The following is a 19321-nucleotide window of genomic DNA, read 5'->3' as shown; positions in this document are numbered from 1 at the left end:
TAGGTAAAAAGCTAAAAAAACCCACCCCAGAACAAGACCAACAACAAAACTCACGTCATTTGTGCTTGCAATCATCACCCTCACAGTTGTTTTAAGGCACATCAGTCATCACTTGCACTGTTCCTGGTTATTCCAGTCCTGTGGTCCCCCCAGACACAGCTTTGAGATTTTAGTTTGTTTTTACAGCTTTGCCTTTTGTTTTAGTCTTTTGAAATCTATGCTGCAGTCCAAATCATCCTATAGCATGGGATAATTTTGCCAAAGAGACAGGCATCTGTGAGCTGAGCTGCCACCAATCCCATTTCGATCTAGCACCCTGGATGGGGCAGCCAAGTTGAGAAAGCTTTTGGGCAGCCTCAGACAAACCTCAACCTGTGACTGCTGAATTGCTTAAGGAATAGAGCTGCGTGGTGGGAGAGGCTGAGGTACATCTCCTTCCCAGCTGAGAGGCCTGTGTCAGAGACATGCTTCGTACCTACAGTTCCAACTGGTACCTGCTAGGAAACTGCCTTGCCCATGGAAGAGAAACAATATGGAAGTGAGCTATAGATCCCTGCTGAAATAGAGTCTTACGAGAGCTCCCGCCCCTCAGCACTGCATTTATTTCCTGGAAAGGGTGAAAGTCATGTCTCCGAGCCCTGCTGGGGAGCAAACGCTTCGAACATATGCAGCTCTGGTTGCTGTAAAGCTGAAGCAGGCACACAAGCAGCAGTTTTGCTGGATGGTGGTACTTCCAGCTGCCTTTGCCTACGCTGTGCTCTAATGGCTGAGCGTGCAGGCTCCTCTCCAAGTCTCTCCACTGTCCTACATTAGTGAAATTAGGTTGAGTGGATTTCCGGGTAAAACACTGTCTCTTGAGACCTGCCCAGCTCCCGTCTGACTTGCCAAGATTAATTAAATCAGAGCAGACATCAGTTTATGACCATAGTAGCAGCAACCTCTCTGCTGATCATTTCTTTTGTGGCTGGTGGCTTGGGTTTTGTTTTCCTTTTTGTCTCTGTTCCACTACAGATCTTTAAATTACCAAGGGTGATGCCAAGAGAAGGGAAATTGCACAAACACTCTGGGATTCTACCACAGATGCAGTGATTTTGCTTTTGCTGCTTTCCCACTGTTTGCATAATGATTGCTGATACTGATTGTGCAGCTAGAACTCTCCCATGCCTTCATGCTAAAGTATTGCCCAGACCTACTCAGCCGCTGCTCTTTCTCTAGCATTTGTCATGCTCACTGCTTTCTCCCTCTGTCCTCTGCCAACTACAGCTTGGTCAGAGATGGAACTGAAAACCTGTGCCTTGTCTGGTCTCCTCTTTGCTCCCAAATATTAATCTGGCTTTTCCTGCCCTGTTACAAGCAGACCTCACCTGCCTCAGAGATGACTCTCTTTAGAGACATTTTTTGGAGTGTAAGGAGCACTGGAAGGCCCCATTTAAAATCCCTGACCTGAGCCTCTCCTAGTTTTAATGACATTTGTATCCAGATTTGGATCCAGGCTTCACAGCTTGATTCATCTGTCCTGATCCATCTGTCCTTCTAGCCAGCCAGAAGTCGATTCCAGGCAGATGATGGTAGGTCTGAGACTGCTGAAATGAGACACGCTTCAGGTTCAGCGCTGTTGCTTATACAGTTCTCTTCCCGATCCAAGTTAGCCCATTGCAGTCAGCCCTACAATGTGTCATATGCAGTGCTAAAATCCTACGCCGTCCCCACTCTCTCCTTCTGAAAACTGGCAGACTTACGCTGGCACAGCAAAAAACTGAGAAATGAAGGAACTGGGTATTTCAGGTGAGTGGCTGTGTCTGCTCCAGGGGACTGACTTGCATGATTTCTCCCAAACCACTGCTGAATCCCTCACCCACTACAGCTCCTGATTCCTGTGAGCCCTGGGGGTCCTGGTGGGCACATGGCACCTGGGAGATCTGCATACCGTAGGCAAACCCTGCAACAAGGTGGTGGGGAGGGATGTCCCTACTGCAAGCAGCAGGCAGGAGGTCCAGGGAAGTTGCCCAGTAACTACTGGAAAGAATCAGGCAAAGAAGCCTGTTAAGGTTAAAACAAAAAGGTGAATATGGCCACAACACGTGACGTGGTAGTTTGGGCCTCCTATTCCTGGACCGCTTCATCTTTGTTTCAACGCCATGTATGCCAACCTCAGTTCCTCTAGCAGAGAGAAAAAACCCAACTTCTGCCAGTCCCATGGCTGATGACTTTGGTCCGAGCTTGGACAGCTGCCTCTTTTTCTGATCCTGCTAAATCCTCAGAGGACAGCCAGCCCCAGTTCTGTCACCCCAGCTGCCTTTGCGCTTTGTCAGGCTGAAAAGCCTGTGGCTTAGGGATTTCCTCTCCCTCTCCTCCCACGCCTTTCTTCCCCCAGCACCACCACGGAAATCCCACCCTGCATCGGCATCCATGTGTGCAGTAGATGGAAAGCGAGGGAGCGGTGGGAGAGATGCGCAGGGTGTTTGGTGGTGGGGAGGGGGTGCCGAGGGGAGTCAGGCTTGCAGCTCCATTGCAAAGCATCTTTCACAGTGTCTAGACACCAGCTGCCGGGTTGCCACGGAAACTCCCCAACTTTGGCTGACGGGAGGGAGCAGTGAGGTCTCCAGAGAAATGGGAGTGGTGGAGAAAGAGGGTGGAGAGAGAAAAGGGAGGATGTTCCTTGTAAATGTGAGGTGTTAACCCTGTTACACCTACATTTGCAAATATTTTTCCTTCCTGGAGAATGGAAAAGAAGCTGCTCTCCTTTCTTCCACTGCTGTTTCCTTCCCACGCCCATGGATGCAGCCAGGCCTGAAGGCTGAGACAAATTACATGCCTAATCCCAGCTGGTTGTTTATTCCTGCCTATTACCAGCACTTTTGGCCCAAACTTCCTGTGTACAGTACCTACAACTGGGCAATTGCACTCCAGCTAGGGTTGGAAGCAGCCTACCAGAGTGGTTAGGTTTTCAGACATTGAGCTCTCCTTTAGCAATGCCTCCCTCTTGGCCACCGTCACTGCTACAAGCAAATGCAGCTCCAGCGAGGACAGGGTGCTCCCATCTGGCCGCAGTGTGATCTGTTACGGTGCTTCTGTGGGGATGCTTTGTTGTACCAGAAAGCGGGGAGCAAGTGGGAGGCTCTGTGGTACAGTGGCTGAAGGGGACATAAAAGAGCCCTTTTGGGATAAGGGTGCCTTGGAGGCAGATGTTTTGCACTGGTATTGAGTGGCCTCCTGCCAAATAGTGTCAAAGGTGCTGACCTCAACAGACTCCTACCAAGGCCCCACAGTCTTTACAGCCAGGGAGCCTGAAGTGGAGAAATGGGAAGTGACTTGCACAGGGTCTCCCCAGCCATCACCTGGGGTCAGAGCTGATCTGATTTCCAATCAGTTGCTCAACCTCCCTGCTGCAGCAGAAAGGCTCCCTTCAGGACAGCTTCCAAGCTACCAGCCTCTCCATCTCCCCAAAAAGGGTAAGCCAGTCAAAGATGCCTCTGCAGACACTCAGACCACAGTTCTTCATTATCCACTACTTGACTTCCCAGCAAGGTAGTGTACTGGTCTTTTTAGATAAAATATCCAGATTGTACCAGATATATAAGATAAAAGAGGATAAAATATCCAGATCATACATTTATGATGAAGCCAGACCTTTGTGAACATCAAGAACTGTCTCCCTTGTGACCTTCCCAAACTGCTACAGGCAGCTGGCAATGTAACTATTTATTTGGTCTTCATCACAACAATGGCCTTGCTCACAATCATGGAGGTATTTCATCCTTGTGGCATTCCAGTGAAGCAAGCAAAGGCTTTTATCTGCCTTTTAGAGTGAGCAAAGCATGAAGAACTGGGTTGTGATCACACAAATGCCTGTGGTGTACCCAGGAGGCTGAGTTGCCTTGGTTCTTCATTCCAGCATCTCAGCCAGCCACTCTGCACACAGCAGTACTTTCATAGGTGTGATGCCTTGGTCCTGTGATTTCTGAAATTCCACAAAGTCCTAATTTCAGGCCAAAACTGGAGGTGTGGCAATCTCAGCAATAACCTGCTCCCGCCACCATCAAGGGAAGGCAGGTACAAGAAAGGCATTCATTATTTCACCTAAGGAAATAACCAACAGGTTTTTCTTTACTCTTCTCCTTCCCTGCCCCTGATAATTTCACACAGATCCTGCAGACCAGAAAGGCTACTCTTTCTAATTCCTTAAAACCCTTGTAATTCAAACAGCTTGAATATAGAGGTTTTTACTTGCTTCTAGCTGTGGAATGTCACAGTTGGCAGCTGCTCTTGACCTGTTGGAAAACAGGAGATGTCCCCATCTCATGCAACAGTATTCTTTTGAGTCACCCATCTTTCCTCCCTTGCTGGGTTAAGTTCTGGAGGATGGTGAGGGCATGCGAGGGGACAGAAGAACAAGGTCTTGATAAGAGACATCCATTTACTCTTTAGCCTCTTTAGGGTAGCTGCCTTGTGAGATCATAGGGGAGAAATCAGAGGAAAGATAAAAAGAAATGGAAATATCCTGAGTAGATCACAGCCAAGTGAGCAAAATGCAGCCTTACTGAAGTGAGTGATCATGATTCCTGTACAGCACATTTCTAGCAAAGTAATTAATTCAGGAAGTGATGCTTATAGCGCTTCAGTGATAGAGGTTTGAGTTTGGAGAGGCCTGGCAAATGCACAGAGACTAGCACAGTAAGTGACAGAACTTTGATAGACAGATCAGATCCTCAGAGGTCTGCCCATCTTACAGCTCCACTGATCAGCCTGGCAATTGTGGTAGGATCAGTAGGGGGATAAAAATGAACCCAAAACCATGGCAGACTGCTAGCATTCACGCACTGCTGATCCTGAAATAAAGAGGGTTAAGGAGAGGAAGGAAACATGCAGAGTGCTAGAGCCTTTGGGTTCTCCATGTACAGCTCCTACCTCACCACACAGGACCAGCTGTGAGGCTGCTCTCCTCCCCTGCCCCAACAAAGCCGGCCAGGGAAAAGAGGCCAGAGGAGGAAATCCTCTGTAACTGCAGCAAAAAGGTGTAGAAATTCCTTCAGTGCACCCAGAATTAATGCACCGCTCCTCCCCTCATACTCCTCCTCCTTCAGCTGTCGGTGGCAGGAAAACAAATTTCTGCAGCCCTTACTACAAGCCACGCTCCTGCCTCCCTTCCCCCAGCCCAAAAGACATGTGCCATTCATAAGCTGCCTGACTGCTGGTCTCCATTATTAAAACCTAGAAGGCTGATAAATTGGGGATTCATGGAGCCTGCAAGCCTCCAACAACCAGATTGCCATGGAAACCAGAGGCAGCCTCCATCTCCAGCAGAAATGATATTGATCTAGCTGAAGGCAGGGAATTACAATCAAGGAGAGGATAGAAAATGTCTCTTTTTCTTCCCTTTGCCATCCTCTCATTTTGTGTTTAAATGAAGGAGAAATTTCATTTACAGATCATTAGTTTATTTCTGTCCATCATCATACACCAAGGCTCTGCAAATTGGATGCTAAAATGAATTAAGTGCCTGTTGTCAGGCCTTCCACAGCCATCTTGTCGATAACTGTCCCCAGCAATTGCAAAATCAACACCACCAGCTCTTTGCATCAAAGATATTACTAATATTTCCTATATGCACAGCTGGTGTATACACACATAGGATGCCAATGTGTTTTGTGCAGAACGGGCACTGAAACACAGCCGCTGCTCTCTAGGAGGCAGTTCAGGCTTAGTGCTGTACCCACTGAAGCTTCTGGGAGTCTTTGCTTTTCATTTCAACAGGAGGAGGTGAACACACATGTCATGAGAGCCCTGACATAGGAAGAGGCATTTTGAACTAAGAGCACTTGTGGGGAAAAACCCCACTTTGAGACAACGCGGAGCGGCATGGCTAGTGCAGAGCAATCCTCCCCTCGGCCCAAAATCCCCTGTCTGGGACTGCTTAATCACAGACCTCCAGGGGTGGAAAGATCAGGGGTCACAGCACCCATCCTGTAAAACTGGGTGGGCAGCTGGACACTTTCCCCAGTTCATATTGCAAAGGCCAGATCCTCCTCGGTCTGTTGCCTCATCCCTCGTGCATGAGAGATGAGAGGCCCGTGAGAAAGTCTAAGGGTTGGGAGGTGAAAAGCCACAGCCTGACTTAAGCTGAGAGGTTGGACTGCATACTCACTCCTGTTGCCCCACGAAATCTCTGTGGCCAGAGACGTGGCGGTGCTTGCCCAGTAAGTGCTCAGCCCTCAGCGAAAGGAGGGCAGGGGGCAGCCCCCTGCTTGGCTGTTTTCAGAGAGCTGAGCTACACAGTGGGAAGGAAGGAGGGAGATGCCTGGAAAACCTTTCACGAGTACTCTCGCCAGCAGCAGCCTTCCCTGTGAAGGTGGCAGCAGCCAGTATCCGTAATTCTGATTTTAATTCAAATCTGGGATTTTTTTTTTTTTTTTTTCAATCCCAATCTTCTCTCCCACTTTGGGAGGGACTTTCCAGTCTCTGAGCTTTCTCGGCTGTGGGGCCAAGCAGTAGGTGCTTCTCTGCTATCTCATGCATAGCCGAAGTCTGCTATGAAGTCCAGCTCTGCACAGGTCCACAGAGACTGTGAGTTACCACAGCTCCTACTTGCAGAGTTTCTAAGGTTTTGGCCAAGGTGGAGCAGCCCATACTTTTGGCTTGGGCACCATCATTTTGACAACGACTGTCACAAAGAGGGCCTTATCTGAGGCATGAACCCACCAGGCCTGAGCTGCTCTGAAACTGCACTGAGGCATAGGAAGTAGCACCCCACCATTTCGTGCTCATGTTGTCTCTCCTGGTCCTCCAGCTGATTTTATGTGCTGTAAAGGTCCTTGGCTCTGGTCTCACCTGCTGGCCGCAGAGCGATATTGTGAGATATCCACATGAATGAACACGTCTCTCTTCCTCTCCTGCTGGAGCTGTTCCACTTCCATAAATCATTAAATATTCATTGGGCCAGAGGAAAACATGGACCCTGTAGACCAGTGGTGAGGGCACTCATCTGGAATGGGGGAGACCAAACTCCACATCCTGGCTCCAGCAAACACTAAATAATTTACACAAAGTGGAACAGCTCCAGCAGGAGGGATCAGGGGAAACTTCATCCGGCAGCCCAATGGCTTGCTTGCAAAGCTCACTGGATTTCAGCTTCCTAGGGTAAGGCATGGGCCCATCTTGTTTTCTGTCCCATTCAGGGAGTTCCTGACCCTCACGTGCTAGCTACTCCAAAAGCAGGTAAAGGTTTCTCTTACTACTTTAATCTACAAATCCCATCATTCCTAGTATTGGTACAGTACATTTGGTTTTGACAAATTAAAGGGTTCTTTAATGAAAAAAAAAAGTTTCACAAAAAAATTCCAGCCCAGCAGGACTCAGAAGCCCTGCATGGAAGTGGTCTGAACTGCAGCTAGGCTTGACTCCTCTGTTTGGTAGAAACGCATCTATGTGTTTTGCTAGAAATGAGGACGAGAAGTAGTTGCATGCTACATCAGTTAGGAACAGCTGGAATTTTCTCCTTGTTCTCCGATGTAAAAATCAGTGACTCCATCCATCTTTCTCACAGTCATTTGGCTTCAGCTGTGAAGAAGGTTTCTAGCTTGAGGCACAAAGAAATGTTTTCTTTCTCATTTTGTGTCTCTTTATTGAGTGCAGTGCTAGGTTAGTATCTCTTGAGACCCAAGTCTGCTGTTCACCCAGAGAAGTGGTGCTGCTCAGCAGCAGTGCTGTGCATTTCTTCCCTCTGCCTTCCTGCTGGGCTCCAGGTGTGTTTGGGAGAGGTTGTGCCACGGACAAGAGGTCAAGTTCAGTCCCTCTGCCTGGCACCATGTTTGGCCACATTGGTCAGTCTCCCAGTGAAGGCTTGGCAGTAGTGCTGCAACAGGTTTGTGCAAAGAGTACCTTCATCTCCAAAGATAAGCTTAAGGCATGCGCCAAAACTGTTTACACAGCTGAAGGATCTCTCAAACACTCACCAGTCCCACTGACTTGCAGACCTGCAGCACCCTGCACATCCATGCTAAACACAAGGAGCTGTACTGCGGGACAAGTGCAGGACTGAGCAGGTGTGGTACAGGGTTAGGAGATTCAGGTGACAGTCATGCCTGCTCACCGTTTGGCAATAAAGAAGTTACTTCCTTTCGCTGTGCCATCTGGATCCCTGGTGTACCGGTTGCATAATGGACTGAATGCAGACAAAGGGCCAGACAGAATCGCTGCTCATATAAATTGTAGCAGCCCTACTGAAGATAACCTCACAGCAGTGCTCTGATCAGACTCTGTGAATGACAGGGATTTCCATCCCTTCTGATCAGAAGAGAAAGCAGAAGACCAGTATTACAATATTGTAACGAGTCCCTTCCAGGGGAAGAAACATATAGACTATTTTTGAGCAGATCTAAGATTAAAACCACAGACTTCAACTTGCACGTCCTTCTGATGTGTGGCAGAGCAGGCTCCAGCCCAGGGCTTGGTCTCCTGTGGCATATCCCTTGTTTCAGCACCAATGACTGAAGATTACTCTGAATTGCTTACAACACTGATTCTGAAATCACAGGTGAAATCCTAGACTTACTTAAGTTAGCAAGGCTTAGATTTCAGCCCTGTAGCTGCAGCTACAGCTGGCGAGCATTGCCTCCAAACAGGCTGTTAAAAGATGGGAGGAAGGAAGAAGGGGAGCTTGAAAGAAATTTTGGGATAGGGTGTCTAAACTGGAATATATACTCTTTCATTTCTAAGCCCACACCCAGTGAGGGGATTGAGTCCTGTACTCATCTAAAAGCTATGCAGTTATGGACTTAGTTCACACAAGCTTGCATTCACATCTCCCTCAGAGGCTTGTGTCATTTCCAAATCAATGGGTGCCCAAAGCCTTTAAGAACAGCAAAGGGGTTTTTAAAAGTACTTTCTACCACCCCAGCTTTAAATCACTTTTTCTTTATTCCATCTTCCATCTCTTCAAATGATTATCCAGTAAGGTCTTTGAAACATTTTTTGTGCTGCTAAGATGGTTCTGCTGAAGTCAGCAGCACTGGGGAATGCTCCTGCAGACTGGTCACAGCTCTCACCCACTGCCCTCCCATCCCATTCCCTGTATGTGCAATGCACTGTCAGCTACAGTTCTGCAGCACTGCACCACTTTATTGTTGGGATTTGGATGCCCTTCCAAGTGTGAGAGATTTTCTTCTTCATTAAGCCCTGTAGGTTACAGGTGATGTCTGGTTATCATTACTAGCATTCCCAATTACTGTGTTTTGCTGAACGAAGATGGAGAGGTTGAATAGTCTTCCACCTTCTGCTTGCTTTTCATTATGAAAAGGGGACTCATTTGCTATTGCCTCAAGGTACAGCTGGAAAGTGAGTGGTCCTTTGAACACCAGATAATTGGGGCCTTATGACCTTTACCTAAGACTTATTTACATGAAGCCTTGACTCTCACTTTTCCTGTCATTAGAAGAGCATTTTCCTTTACATCTCTGGGCCCTGTCCAGGTTTTCATAGTTCTTTTCCCGACTACTTTGCAGCCTTGCAAAGGGCAGGTGTCCAATGTGGGCTCCTGGCTGCCAGGACCTCAGCTGAGATTCTCAGCTCTGTTCCAGTGGCCCATGCTGACAATGATGTAAGGTAAGGACACAGAAAGAAGAAAGAAACATTTCCACAGATCACATTCACATTTGGTGATAAAGCCAAGGCTTTTTATATGGTACAGGCCATTAGAGCTAAAGGATACACAAAGGGAGCCTTTAGCAGGGAATACAGAACTAGGAAAAAAGTCACAGTTCTAGTAACCTGCAAAACCAGACCAGACTCCCCTTCAGAGAACAGCTAAGCACACAATAGCAGCACTCCTCATCATTTAGTTTTCCTCCATACATTATCACTAAGTGTTTCCTCTATTTTCTGGCTGAAAGACATACAACACCAACAGAGAGCTAGGGAATGAGCTTTAAGTCAAGCTTGCAGCACAAATGTAGTCTTGAGAAATATATCGTGGCTAGATATCTGTTCAAATTGAGCTTGTGTAAGCTGGTCTTTCACAGGTCTACTGGAGGTCCAGAACTGGAGGTGGAACCTGCCCCACAGAACCAATGCCAGTGGCTTGACTTGTAAGCCTCCTGTCACTGCCTACATTTTCTTTGGTTCTTTTGGCCACTGCCCAATCTCACAGACCATCACATGGCTGAATAAAATATTTGTAAAGTGCCTCTACAAAGAGAACTCCCAAGTCCACAACAGACCTGGATGTCATTGCAGTCATCAGTGCTCATTGGGTAGCTGTTGTCAAAAAGCAAAGATGTTGGTGTGCCTAAGGACTGGGATGAGGAGCAAAACAGAAGAAATATTGCCTTTCTGGAAATTGGTGTATACAAGTACAGCCTTTTCTGGACTAATATGTACAGTGTTTGTCACCCCATCTCAAAAATGAGATTTGCAGATTTAAAGGGAGTCCAGAGAAAAGCAAAGATGCTAAAAAGCATGGGAATCATTTCATATGAAAAGCAACTGAAAGCATTGCTTGTGTTTTCTTCAGGAAAGAGATGAACAGCAAAGGCTACAGTACTATGCCCTTTGTCCATATGTGCATACTATATGATGTTATATTAAATAATCAATGGTATAAAGTAAGGTTATCAGAAGCTTTTGCTTTTTCTGCAACATAACACAAGTACAGAAAGATATTTAAGGCAATGGTGGCCAATTAATTGCTGAACTTTCCAGCAATTGTAGAGTTGGGGAAGCTGTTGACACTTAGTCAATCGGATATTGTGCATTATATATATGCCATACAAAGCCACACTTATAATTCATATCAAAAGAGATAACACATCATGCTTTAACTGTTAAACCAAATCATAGGCAGCAGAGCACAGGGATGACTCGTAGTAGCAGGGAGACAGTTTACCCCAAATCTGCCCATAGCAGTATTTGGTGCTAGTTACTCTGAGAAGTACAATAAACGGATGTTAGGTCTGACCTTGCTTGGCAATTCTGTGTTCTCCTACCAGTTATTTGCATGGAGCCTTGGGAGTACAACTTTACCTTGCCAGAGTCCAAGGAGTTGCCACAGAGACTGGAAGCGATCACTGCACTGCCACTGATAATCCGGTATTAATGAACCTATTATACAGCTCTCAAGGAATGTCTAACTAATCTGACTGTGCTGTGCCGGTGAACTTTCCCAATCCCTTTCCCCTACACATGGCAGTCACCACTGCTACCTTTAAAGTACTGCTCCATGGAGCTGTAAATCCCAGCTGATACTCTACAAGCTTCTATCTGAAAAGTTCAGCCTACTTGGTCCTAATGTAAAGAGATGACACTGGAGGTGGTACAGAGCACTGCTGGCAGTTACAGCAAACAGCTGCCACTTAATTAATTGTCTGTCTGTCCATTCTGTCCACTGGTCTTATTTGAACCCTTCTCAGCAGAAAATTTAGTTATCTTTTATGGCAGAAAGCCTTCCTCCCATGTGGGGATTTTGGAGCATTTTCTGAAGATGCTCTGAGTGCAGTTGTAGTAGGCCACTGTGGAAAACATTGTAATGAGGAGACAGTGATTTTGAGCAAAATCTAGGTGGAGTTTAACCATCAGCCTCAGCTGTAGAGAGGCATGTGTTAGCATGAGCAACCACCATACAACATGAGCACATACCATGACATTAGTATGCACTGCCTTAAACAATACCACCTGTATGAGCTACTTTTGAGAACTCCTTCCTATGGAGATGTGCAAGAGCATAACGCTCTCAGCGAACCTTGGTATACCATCTAGACAGTTCAGTATTGTACAGGTTCAAGACCAATAGCTTTGTTCAGTTGGAAGAATACTATAAAGATGTGCAGAAGAGTGAGGCTAGCCAATCTCCCCACGAAGAGGAACTCCATGCAGCGTGCCATGATCAACGAGGAAGGGCTTAGCTGACACTGCAACAGCTGTGGTTCCCAACATCAGAAGGGATGAAAGATTGCTGTCATCTTTCCTATAATTTCCATCCTTCACAAAATAAACCAGTTAACCAGCCTTGAGTGTCCATGCATTTCTTACTGAGGTCCCAAAAGAACCAGTGTCACCTTAGTGCAAAACAGTGGTTGACCTGCTCTCCTCAAGAGGCCTTTTCCAGAGTCAGCCCACACCCTGTCATTGGTAAATATACTTAGTGCCACCCAAGATCTCATTAAAAGAGGTCAGGTCCTGCTTCACCACTAGCCCACTGCTATAGTTCCGACCTATTAAGGGCAAGCTGCATCTCAAAAAAATAGCAGACCTGAGGCACGCATGGGACCAGAGACAGTACTTCACTGCAACAGAGGAGGAAATCCTGCACCTGTAGCAGGTATTGTGCAGGTTTCCTGTTCTCTGGAAAGAATGTGACATTCCACTTGCCTCACCCTGCCCCTCACATGGCTCTTTGTACCCATGCAAAGCAGGCTGTGAAATACATATGCAATGCTTATACCCAAGTATACACAATGCAAAGATTAAAAGTTTCAGAGCAACTGAGGACTAGGCACACACTTTGACACCTTTCAGCATGTTGCAGGTAACCTAAATTACATTTATATCCTTACTTTGTTGCTGGAGTAGTACTACAGACAAGAAAATGCTGGCACGCTTGCTTAGAGTTGTTCCCTCTGGGGCAGTCATGGGAGGACTACTGTATTTGCATTGCTCTCCTCAGCTGCCAGGTGTAGCGGCAGAGATAAGCTCTCGTGAAACAGGAATGGCAGTGAGGGTGTTCTGCCTCATGCCAGCTACCCATGGGCCAAGAGTAAAATTCCAGTTACACAACTGCAATTCTCTTGCATAGCGCAGGCTGCACCTTCTAGCTGGTACATGACAATAGACAGTCTCCCTTTCCAAATCTTTATATAGCCAGTGCTCCCTAGGTGCAGCAAGTATTGTCCTTCCATCAATATGCTGACTGAACTGAAAACAAAGAACTGATTCAACTCTAAACCATGAAAAAGCATCCATAGGGACTTGCTCCCTCTGAGGAAGAGAAGAGAAGATGGTGCCTCCCAGTGCTCCTTGTCTGAAGGATATAGGGTCCTGGGGGAACTGCTGGCCCGCTTACAGGCAAAGCAATTGTCATCTGGCTGATTTTTCACTTCAGCTGTGAAACCGCTCCATTGTAAAGCTATTTCATCAAGCACGAGAAAGCATTCTTCATTTCCCAACAAAAGAAGATCCATTTGTTTCCTTAGAAACAATTTATTCTTTCGCATTTCTGGGCTTTGTTGCAGTCTTACCTGACAATCTGAGAGCGCTTTTGATGTGACAGCTAGCCAAATTCGGAGGCGAGACTTGAAAACTTGGGAAAGTTCAAAGCGAATCTAACATTGTGACATTCACCTCCTCCCCTCCCTGCAAGGCATGGAGTAGCCCATCTTCTATAGTCTGCTGTGTTGAATGCTGATCTCACTTCAAAGCTGTGGTACTGTAGCCCCTTTCCAGTAACTTTGATGGAGACTCTCTGGATTTAAGCCAATGCAACCTAGATTAGAATAAGTCTCACCTCCTCATCCATATGTAATGTATAAATTTCCTCCTACCACTTTTAAATTTTGTCCTATTGAGTAGGCTGGCATCTAAGGGAGCCTCTCCAAGCATAATACTAACACCAAAGAGGTAAAAAGTTGGATCATATCAAGAAAGTCTATAAACATAAGTCTTGGCAAGGATGCTTAGATAAGAGAACTCTTTCTTGGCATGCAAGTCACTCATCAAAAGACATGAAGAGAACCAAGAGACTGTCCTTCTTGCATCAATCCCTCATTGCTGCTGCACAAAGCCTACTGACTCATTTTATGCCTCACCCAGGTTGGAATCCATCTACTTTTTGATACATTGAGGATAGCTTAGAAACTGCCCTACTGTACAACTGGGAATGCCTGGAATTCAGATCAACTAATGATGGATACAGGACAGTTGTTTGAAGCAGTTTCCTAAGCCATTACCAACAAACAGGTAGAGTATGGGGAACTGAATAACAAGGAGAGCTGAGGGCTGTCAGGGGAATTAGCGACTGGTATGAAGAATCAACCAGCTTCTCCACCACTCCAGAAACATTAAATATTAACCATTAGAAACTGTGCATTTCTCTTTAGCTGGTTAGTTATTCCTTTCCCCTTTTCCTGTTTTTTTTGTCCTGCCCTTAGATGACAGCAAAAATCTCTTCTGGATATAAATGAAATGCCCTTGCTTTTTGCTTGTGTGCACCAGGGAAGAGATGAGCAGATAACATGATACAGCCATTGTAGTAAATTTCAAGGCAGATGAACATCACTGCACAAAAGTAGCACGGGCGGCACGCCTCACGGTAGTAGCAGCCAAGCAAGCCATGGCAACCAGCCAACTGATGACACTGGCTAGGAGCCAATTTGATTTATTTTTGGCAGTCTGACACCACATACTACTGTGCCAGTCTTCGATCACAAAAACTATAAGAGATGACCTTTGAAAGCCAAGGGGACTGATGAAGCTGAAAGAGGATCTGTCCCCAGGCTGGAGGAGTACTGGAGTGGCAGATGTTTAGTAGCCCTCCCTCTTTTGTGAATGACCATTGCAGCCCTGCCAGCAACCACCAGTGCTGCGTTTGCCGGGGGATGACTGGGAGAAAGGTCAAGACATGGCAAATGTCTTTAAGTCTATGGACAGAGTAAGCACCAAGAGAGAAACAGAGAGATTTAAAGAGATGAAAGAGAGTAATAGGATGAAGATAGGAAAAAGAAAACATAGGCTTTCTGTCAGGAAATATATTCTGTCTGTGGGAACTTTTATACTGTGATGATGCTCTTTTGTGGAATATTCTTCAAGGAGAAAGCAGATTCTTACTATTCTGGACATTGAGCTACGGAGTGTATTGCAGAACACAACCCAGCATCCTCAGAGAGATGGACAAGGTGGCCTATTTAATCTTTTTCACAAGTCTTTCTTGGATGGCTCTGGGGGCACTTACCCAGCTGTTCAACTTTGTGACTCGAAGGCTGATATCATACTGGAATAGGAATTTAGAAAAAAAATCTATATTCATTAACATTTTAAAGAGACTATCAGTTTGACTGTGGCCACATACCTTCCATGTTTGCTTTCTGCAAACATTGGTAAGCTTCAGTATTACTGCATGCATATTCAATAAGTATAAATAGATGCACATACTGGTCTTGAACACTCGAACAATCACTGAAAACTCATTTTAAAATATATATTGGATTGTAGATCTCCCAACTTACTCTGTTGGTTAGATATTTACATAAGTAACAGTATCATGTGCAAATGCATATTAAATCATGCATTTAAATGGCAGCTTCAAATGATGTGGCTGTGAATGGCTGGCCACTTCAAATGATGTTAAAGCCAACAAGAGCATGGGGAAAATATCTGCAAGTAATTTAGAATACTGCACAGAAATAAACCATTGTTTGATGACTGGTGACTCAAAACAGGTAAAATCAAGCAAATGAAACAGCCTGCTACTATGAATTTCCTACCTCTATCCATTACAACAGATTAATCTGAATAAAAACAGAATGTCAATTCAAAGCAGAATTTCTATTCCTGTTTAGGCATAAGGCATCCCAAGTCTTAAACACGAGTTAATTAGCACTCGTTATCTTGTGTATAGAGGACCTCAAAACACTGATTCACCCTGTCCTATTTTTGCCATTGATGTTTATACCTTTGCCCAAGTATAAAAACAAAGCAAGTACAGCAAACAACATACCAAATTAGATTTCCCAAATCACATGACATTTATTTTGCCACTCAACTCATCACACAAAGTAAGAACAAAGGGCTGGAGAGCTGGACAACAAAAAGCCAACTCGGACAATGCAATTTCCAAGGCTTATCTCCAGAAATGTTTAAATGAAAGGAGGTAAAACTAGCAACCCTTTGCTGTTGCGTACATTCTGTTTAGACTCACACTCTTGAAGGCCGCTCCCCTTATTCATACCTTAAATCACAAATGTTCTGCATGAGCTCCTCTCCCAGTACTTATCTGTCCTTTTGCATACCTGTTCTTTCCTATTTGTCCACTTTATTGAGCAGGAACAGAGTTGCCTGAAGCTCTGAGTTAGCTATGAGCTTGGAACTCTAATTAGAGAGTGGGAGTTGTAATTTGTGGAAGAGAAGTAGTGGACCAAATGAAATGACGAAGAAACATCAGTAAGTGCAAGACTCGATGCTGAGGCTCTGTAACATTTACAGGCTGTTTATGAATATCATAGTGATATGCCACATTTTTGCCCCAACAAGCTAATGAATGCAGAATGCCCTGTACAACTGAATGTCTCATGAAAGTTGAGGCCAGTTATGCTTGGCACTGTCTCTTGACTGAACTTTATGTGGTGCCTACCTCTGATGCTATCTTTTTTTTGTTTATGTTCTCTTTCTTTGATAACGTAAGGAAGGTAAAGAACAAGAGCAAAAGTATCCTCAGGTCTTTGATGCATTTTCTTCCCAGCTTAGTATCACAATTCAAAGATAGCTCTCCTTTATAGCTTGTAAACACTAGGCCTCTGTCAAAAATGCTCACTTTTGCCTCTCAAAACTTTTCATCTCTTCCCAGGGAAACTAGTTAAGCAGAGTTGCACTTGGTTAAGAGCAAAGAATTTAAAACACCTCCTAGAGCAACTGTTTGCATTCAACCTTCTCTTCTGCCCTCACTTACTGGGCTGTCAGGGCCTTTAATCTTCCCTTTCCCTCCCTGATCCTCTTCCCTACCTGATCCTCTTACCATGTAGGTCTGACCCAGCTGACACATCTAAAACCTTCATGCAAGTATGGCTGTCACAGGCTACTGAAGTAGCTGGCTACTGTCACAGGCTAGAAGTATTTGTGCTCATGAAAGTATAAGCAATGCTGATAACAAGGTGTTCCTGACTAGGATGTAGTTGCACCAGGAATTTCACCCATTCACAAGCAGATGGGAAGAGAGACCCTTTTGGCTCCTTCTTGACCATCCCACCAGGAAGGGTAAATGGCCTCCTGTAGTATGACAGTGCTTTTGTCTTGTCAGATTTTCAGCTCAAGTTGGGAGCCTCCAGTGAGCTGGTATCAGCTGGGGCCATTTTGTTGCCCCACTGGAGCTGCCTGTGTTGGTGTGACTAGGAAGGTTCATCGCTCTCTTTAGCATATGCAGAGCTTGGGGAGCTCTCCCAGGCTCCTCCAAGCCTCCCAACTGGCTGACACTCTCCCACCACCATGGAAAAAAGGACTGGATAGCACCTCCACCCAGAGGAGCAGGAGCCTTGAGAGGAGGTGCGCTATTTCCAAAAGCCACCGGGAAGCAGGGAAGAGAGGGTTTTAAGCAAGAACATGTAACTCCACCCACCTCAAAAACCCAGCAAGGGGATTCCCTTGTTAACCCTCAGTCTAACAACCACACCGGCTCTTCCTGGCCAACGTCAGATGCATCCCCAAGAGACCAAGGGAGGTATCCATTTCTCGAGATGCCCATTCCCTAGCAAGGCATTCACTCACCTGTCTTCTCTTCGGTTTGGCTGCTCTCCACTGTCTCCATTTGGGGTTGCGCTGTTGCCTTGGCAGTAGCATCCTCTGCGGCAGGGGTGGTGGTGGCAGTGGCGTCAGCAGCAGGCACGTCGGCTTGTTTAGGCTCCTCTTTGTCTTGGGCTTCGTCAGCCTTCAAGGACGGCGAGTTATCAGTGGAAGCTTTAGTGGCACTTTCCTGCAGGCTTTTCCTCCAAGGAGGCAGCAGGAGTGGCAGCCTGGGGGGCTGGCTGCTCTGAGCCCGTGTCGGTGGCTCCATCCACTTTTTTCTCCTCCACGGGCGCACTGCTGTCTTTGCTACCCTCCTCCAGCTGGGCACTATCAGTGGCGGCCGCTTCTGTGGCAGTGGGAGCCTCACTCTCTTTGTTCTCAGCCGCTCCACCAGCGAGGCCTTCCTCCTTCTTGTCAGCGGCATCAGTCTCAGACACCGGGGCATCTCCCTTCTTCTCTCCCTTGAGCTTTTTCCTTGTTATGTGTCCACGGAAGCTGGCCTGGATTTTGGTGGCTGCCTTATGAGCTTTATCTTCTGGTTTGATGCCATCTTGCTCGATCTTTTGGTCTCCATCCTCATTTTTTTCAACCTTTGAAGAACAAGGAAGGAGGGCAGAGGAAAAAACAAGGAGACAAGTTAAGATTTCTCCAGGTGTAGCCCAGGCTCTGGTTTTATTGGGAATGTCCCACCTTCCCCTCCTGCTAACCAATGACAAGTTTCAAAGCAGCCTTCCCATTTGGTATGGGTTTGAAGACAGGTGGCTCTAATTTCATCCTAGGGCTCAACAGACACAGGGGGTTTGTAAAAGGAATTTAAAGCACCTCATCATCTTTGTCAGCAATGCTGAGAGCACCTTGGCTGTGGGGAAAGGTTTGCACCAGCTGGGTTGTCTCTATTCCCAGGATTTATTTTCCCATCCATTTTGAAATATACCAATTTTTTCCCCTACTCATTTTCCAAACGCTCTCCTGAGGGGGATTTTCACAGTCCTTCTAAATCCACCTTTGCCTTCAAGTCTTTGTTTCTTTTTAATGACACCTTGTTTCACAGGTGTGTGACACTAATGACACCAAGTATTTTGTCCTTTATAGCTTTTTGGCTCAGGATTGCCAACAGAGAATAGTATTGCTGCCTACCCTACCGCAGATGCATGCTGTCAGACACACACAGATATTCACAGGATATATTCCTCACAAATGCCTTGCCTGCAAGCACTCCAAGCACTTTGCTTCCTCACTCATGGTTTCAATGAAGGAATAATAGGCAGATAGGTATCAGTCTTTCTGATTTCAGTAGATTATTATTATTTTTCTGACTATTGGGGTGAATTCAGCCTTGCAACAAAGAATAGGCATTTCCCATGTTTCTTAGACTTAAGCCATGCATTAGAGTCTTAAATGGGACCAAAACAGAGCCTGTGCCTCATGCTGGTCTGCTGCAGACAGATAATGCTCAGCTTGTAAACCCCCACTGAATCTACAGGACATGCTGTGCTTCACCCCAATAATTTAGCAGCCCCTGGGCAAGTAACAGCTTAGCTGCATGTTGCTGAAAGGACACTGTTCTATTCATATTCCCATTGGGAAGCATTCAAAAGAGCGACTTGGAGGCAGAGCCACTGGCCTCTTTGCTGTCTGCACCTGGTTTCTAACACTGGCTCAGGTCACAAAAGAAAGAAAACGAGCTGGCTGAGAAAGATAGCAAGCATTTATTCCTGGGTGGGAAGAGGAAACACTCCTTAGGCCATTGCAACCGAGAGGTGCCATCTGGGGAAAGGCCCAGGACCAGAAGAGCAGAAAGAGGGGACAGCCACAAATACATTCAAAAAGAGTACAGCAGGAA

General features: G+C 46.0%; 1 protein-coding gene across 1 annotated transcript in view; it reads right to left on the bottom strand.

Moving 5' to 3' along the window:
* Nucleotides 1-18068, bottom strand: part of GAP43 (growth associated protein 43) — a gene marked incomplete at its 5' end in the record, with an annotated part of 23557 nt that extends 5489 nt beyond the window's left edge. Inside the window, 2 exon segments of the mRNA XM_009710642.1 lie at nt 17461-17666; nt 17668-18068. Of these exon segments, the coding sequence (XP_009708944.1) occupies nt 17461-17666; nt 17668-18068 (607 nt within the window).
* Nucleotides 18069-19321: the final 1253 nt, after the last annotated feature.

Source organism: Cariama cristata, unplaced genomic scaffold (assembly GCF_000690535.1).
Source record: "Cariama cristata isolate BGI_N322 unplaced genomic scaffold, ASM69053v1 scaffold27230, whole genome shotgun sequence".
Taxonomy (NCBI): Eukaryota; Metazoa; Chordata; class Aves; order Cariamiformes; family Cariamidae; genus Cariama; species Cariama cristata.
This window is presented reverse-complemented; position numbering and strand designations above follow the sequence as displayed.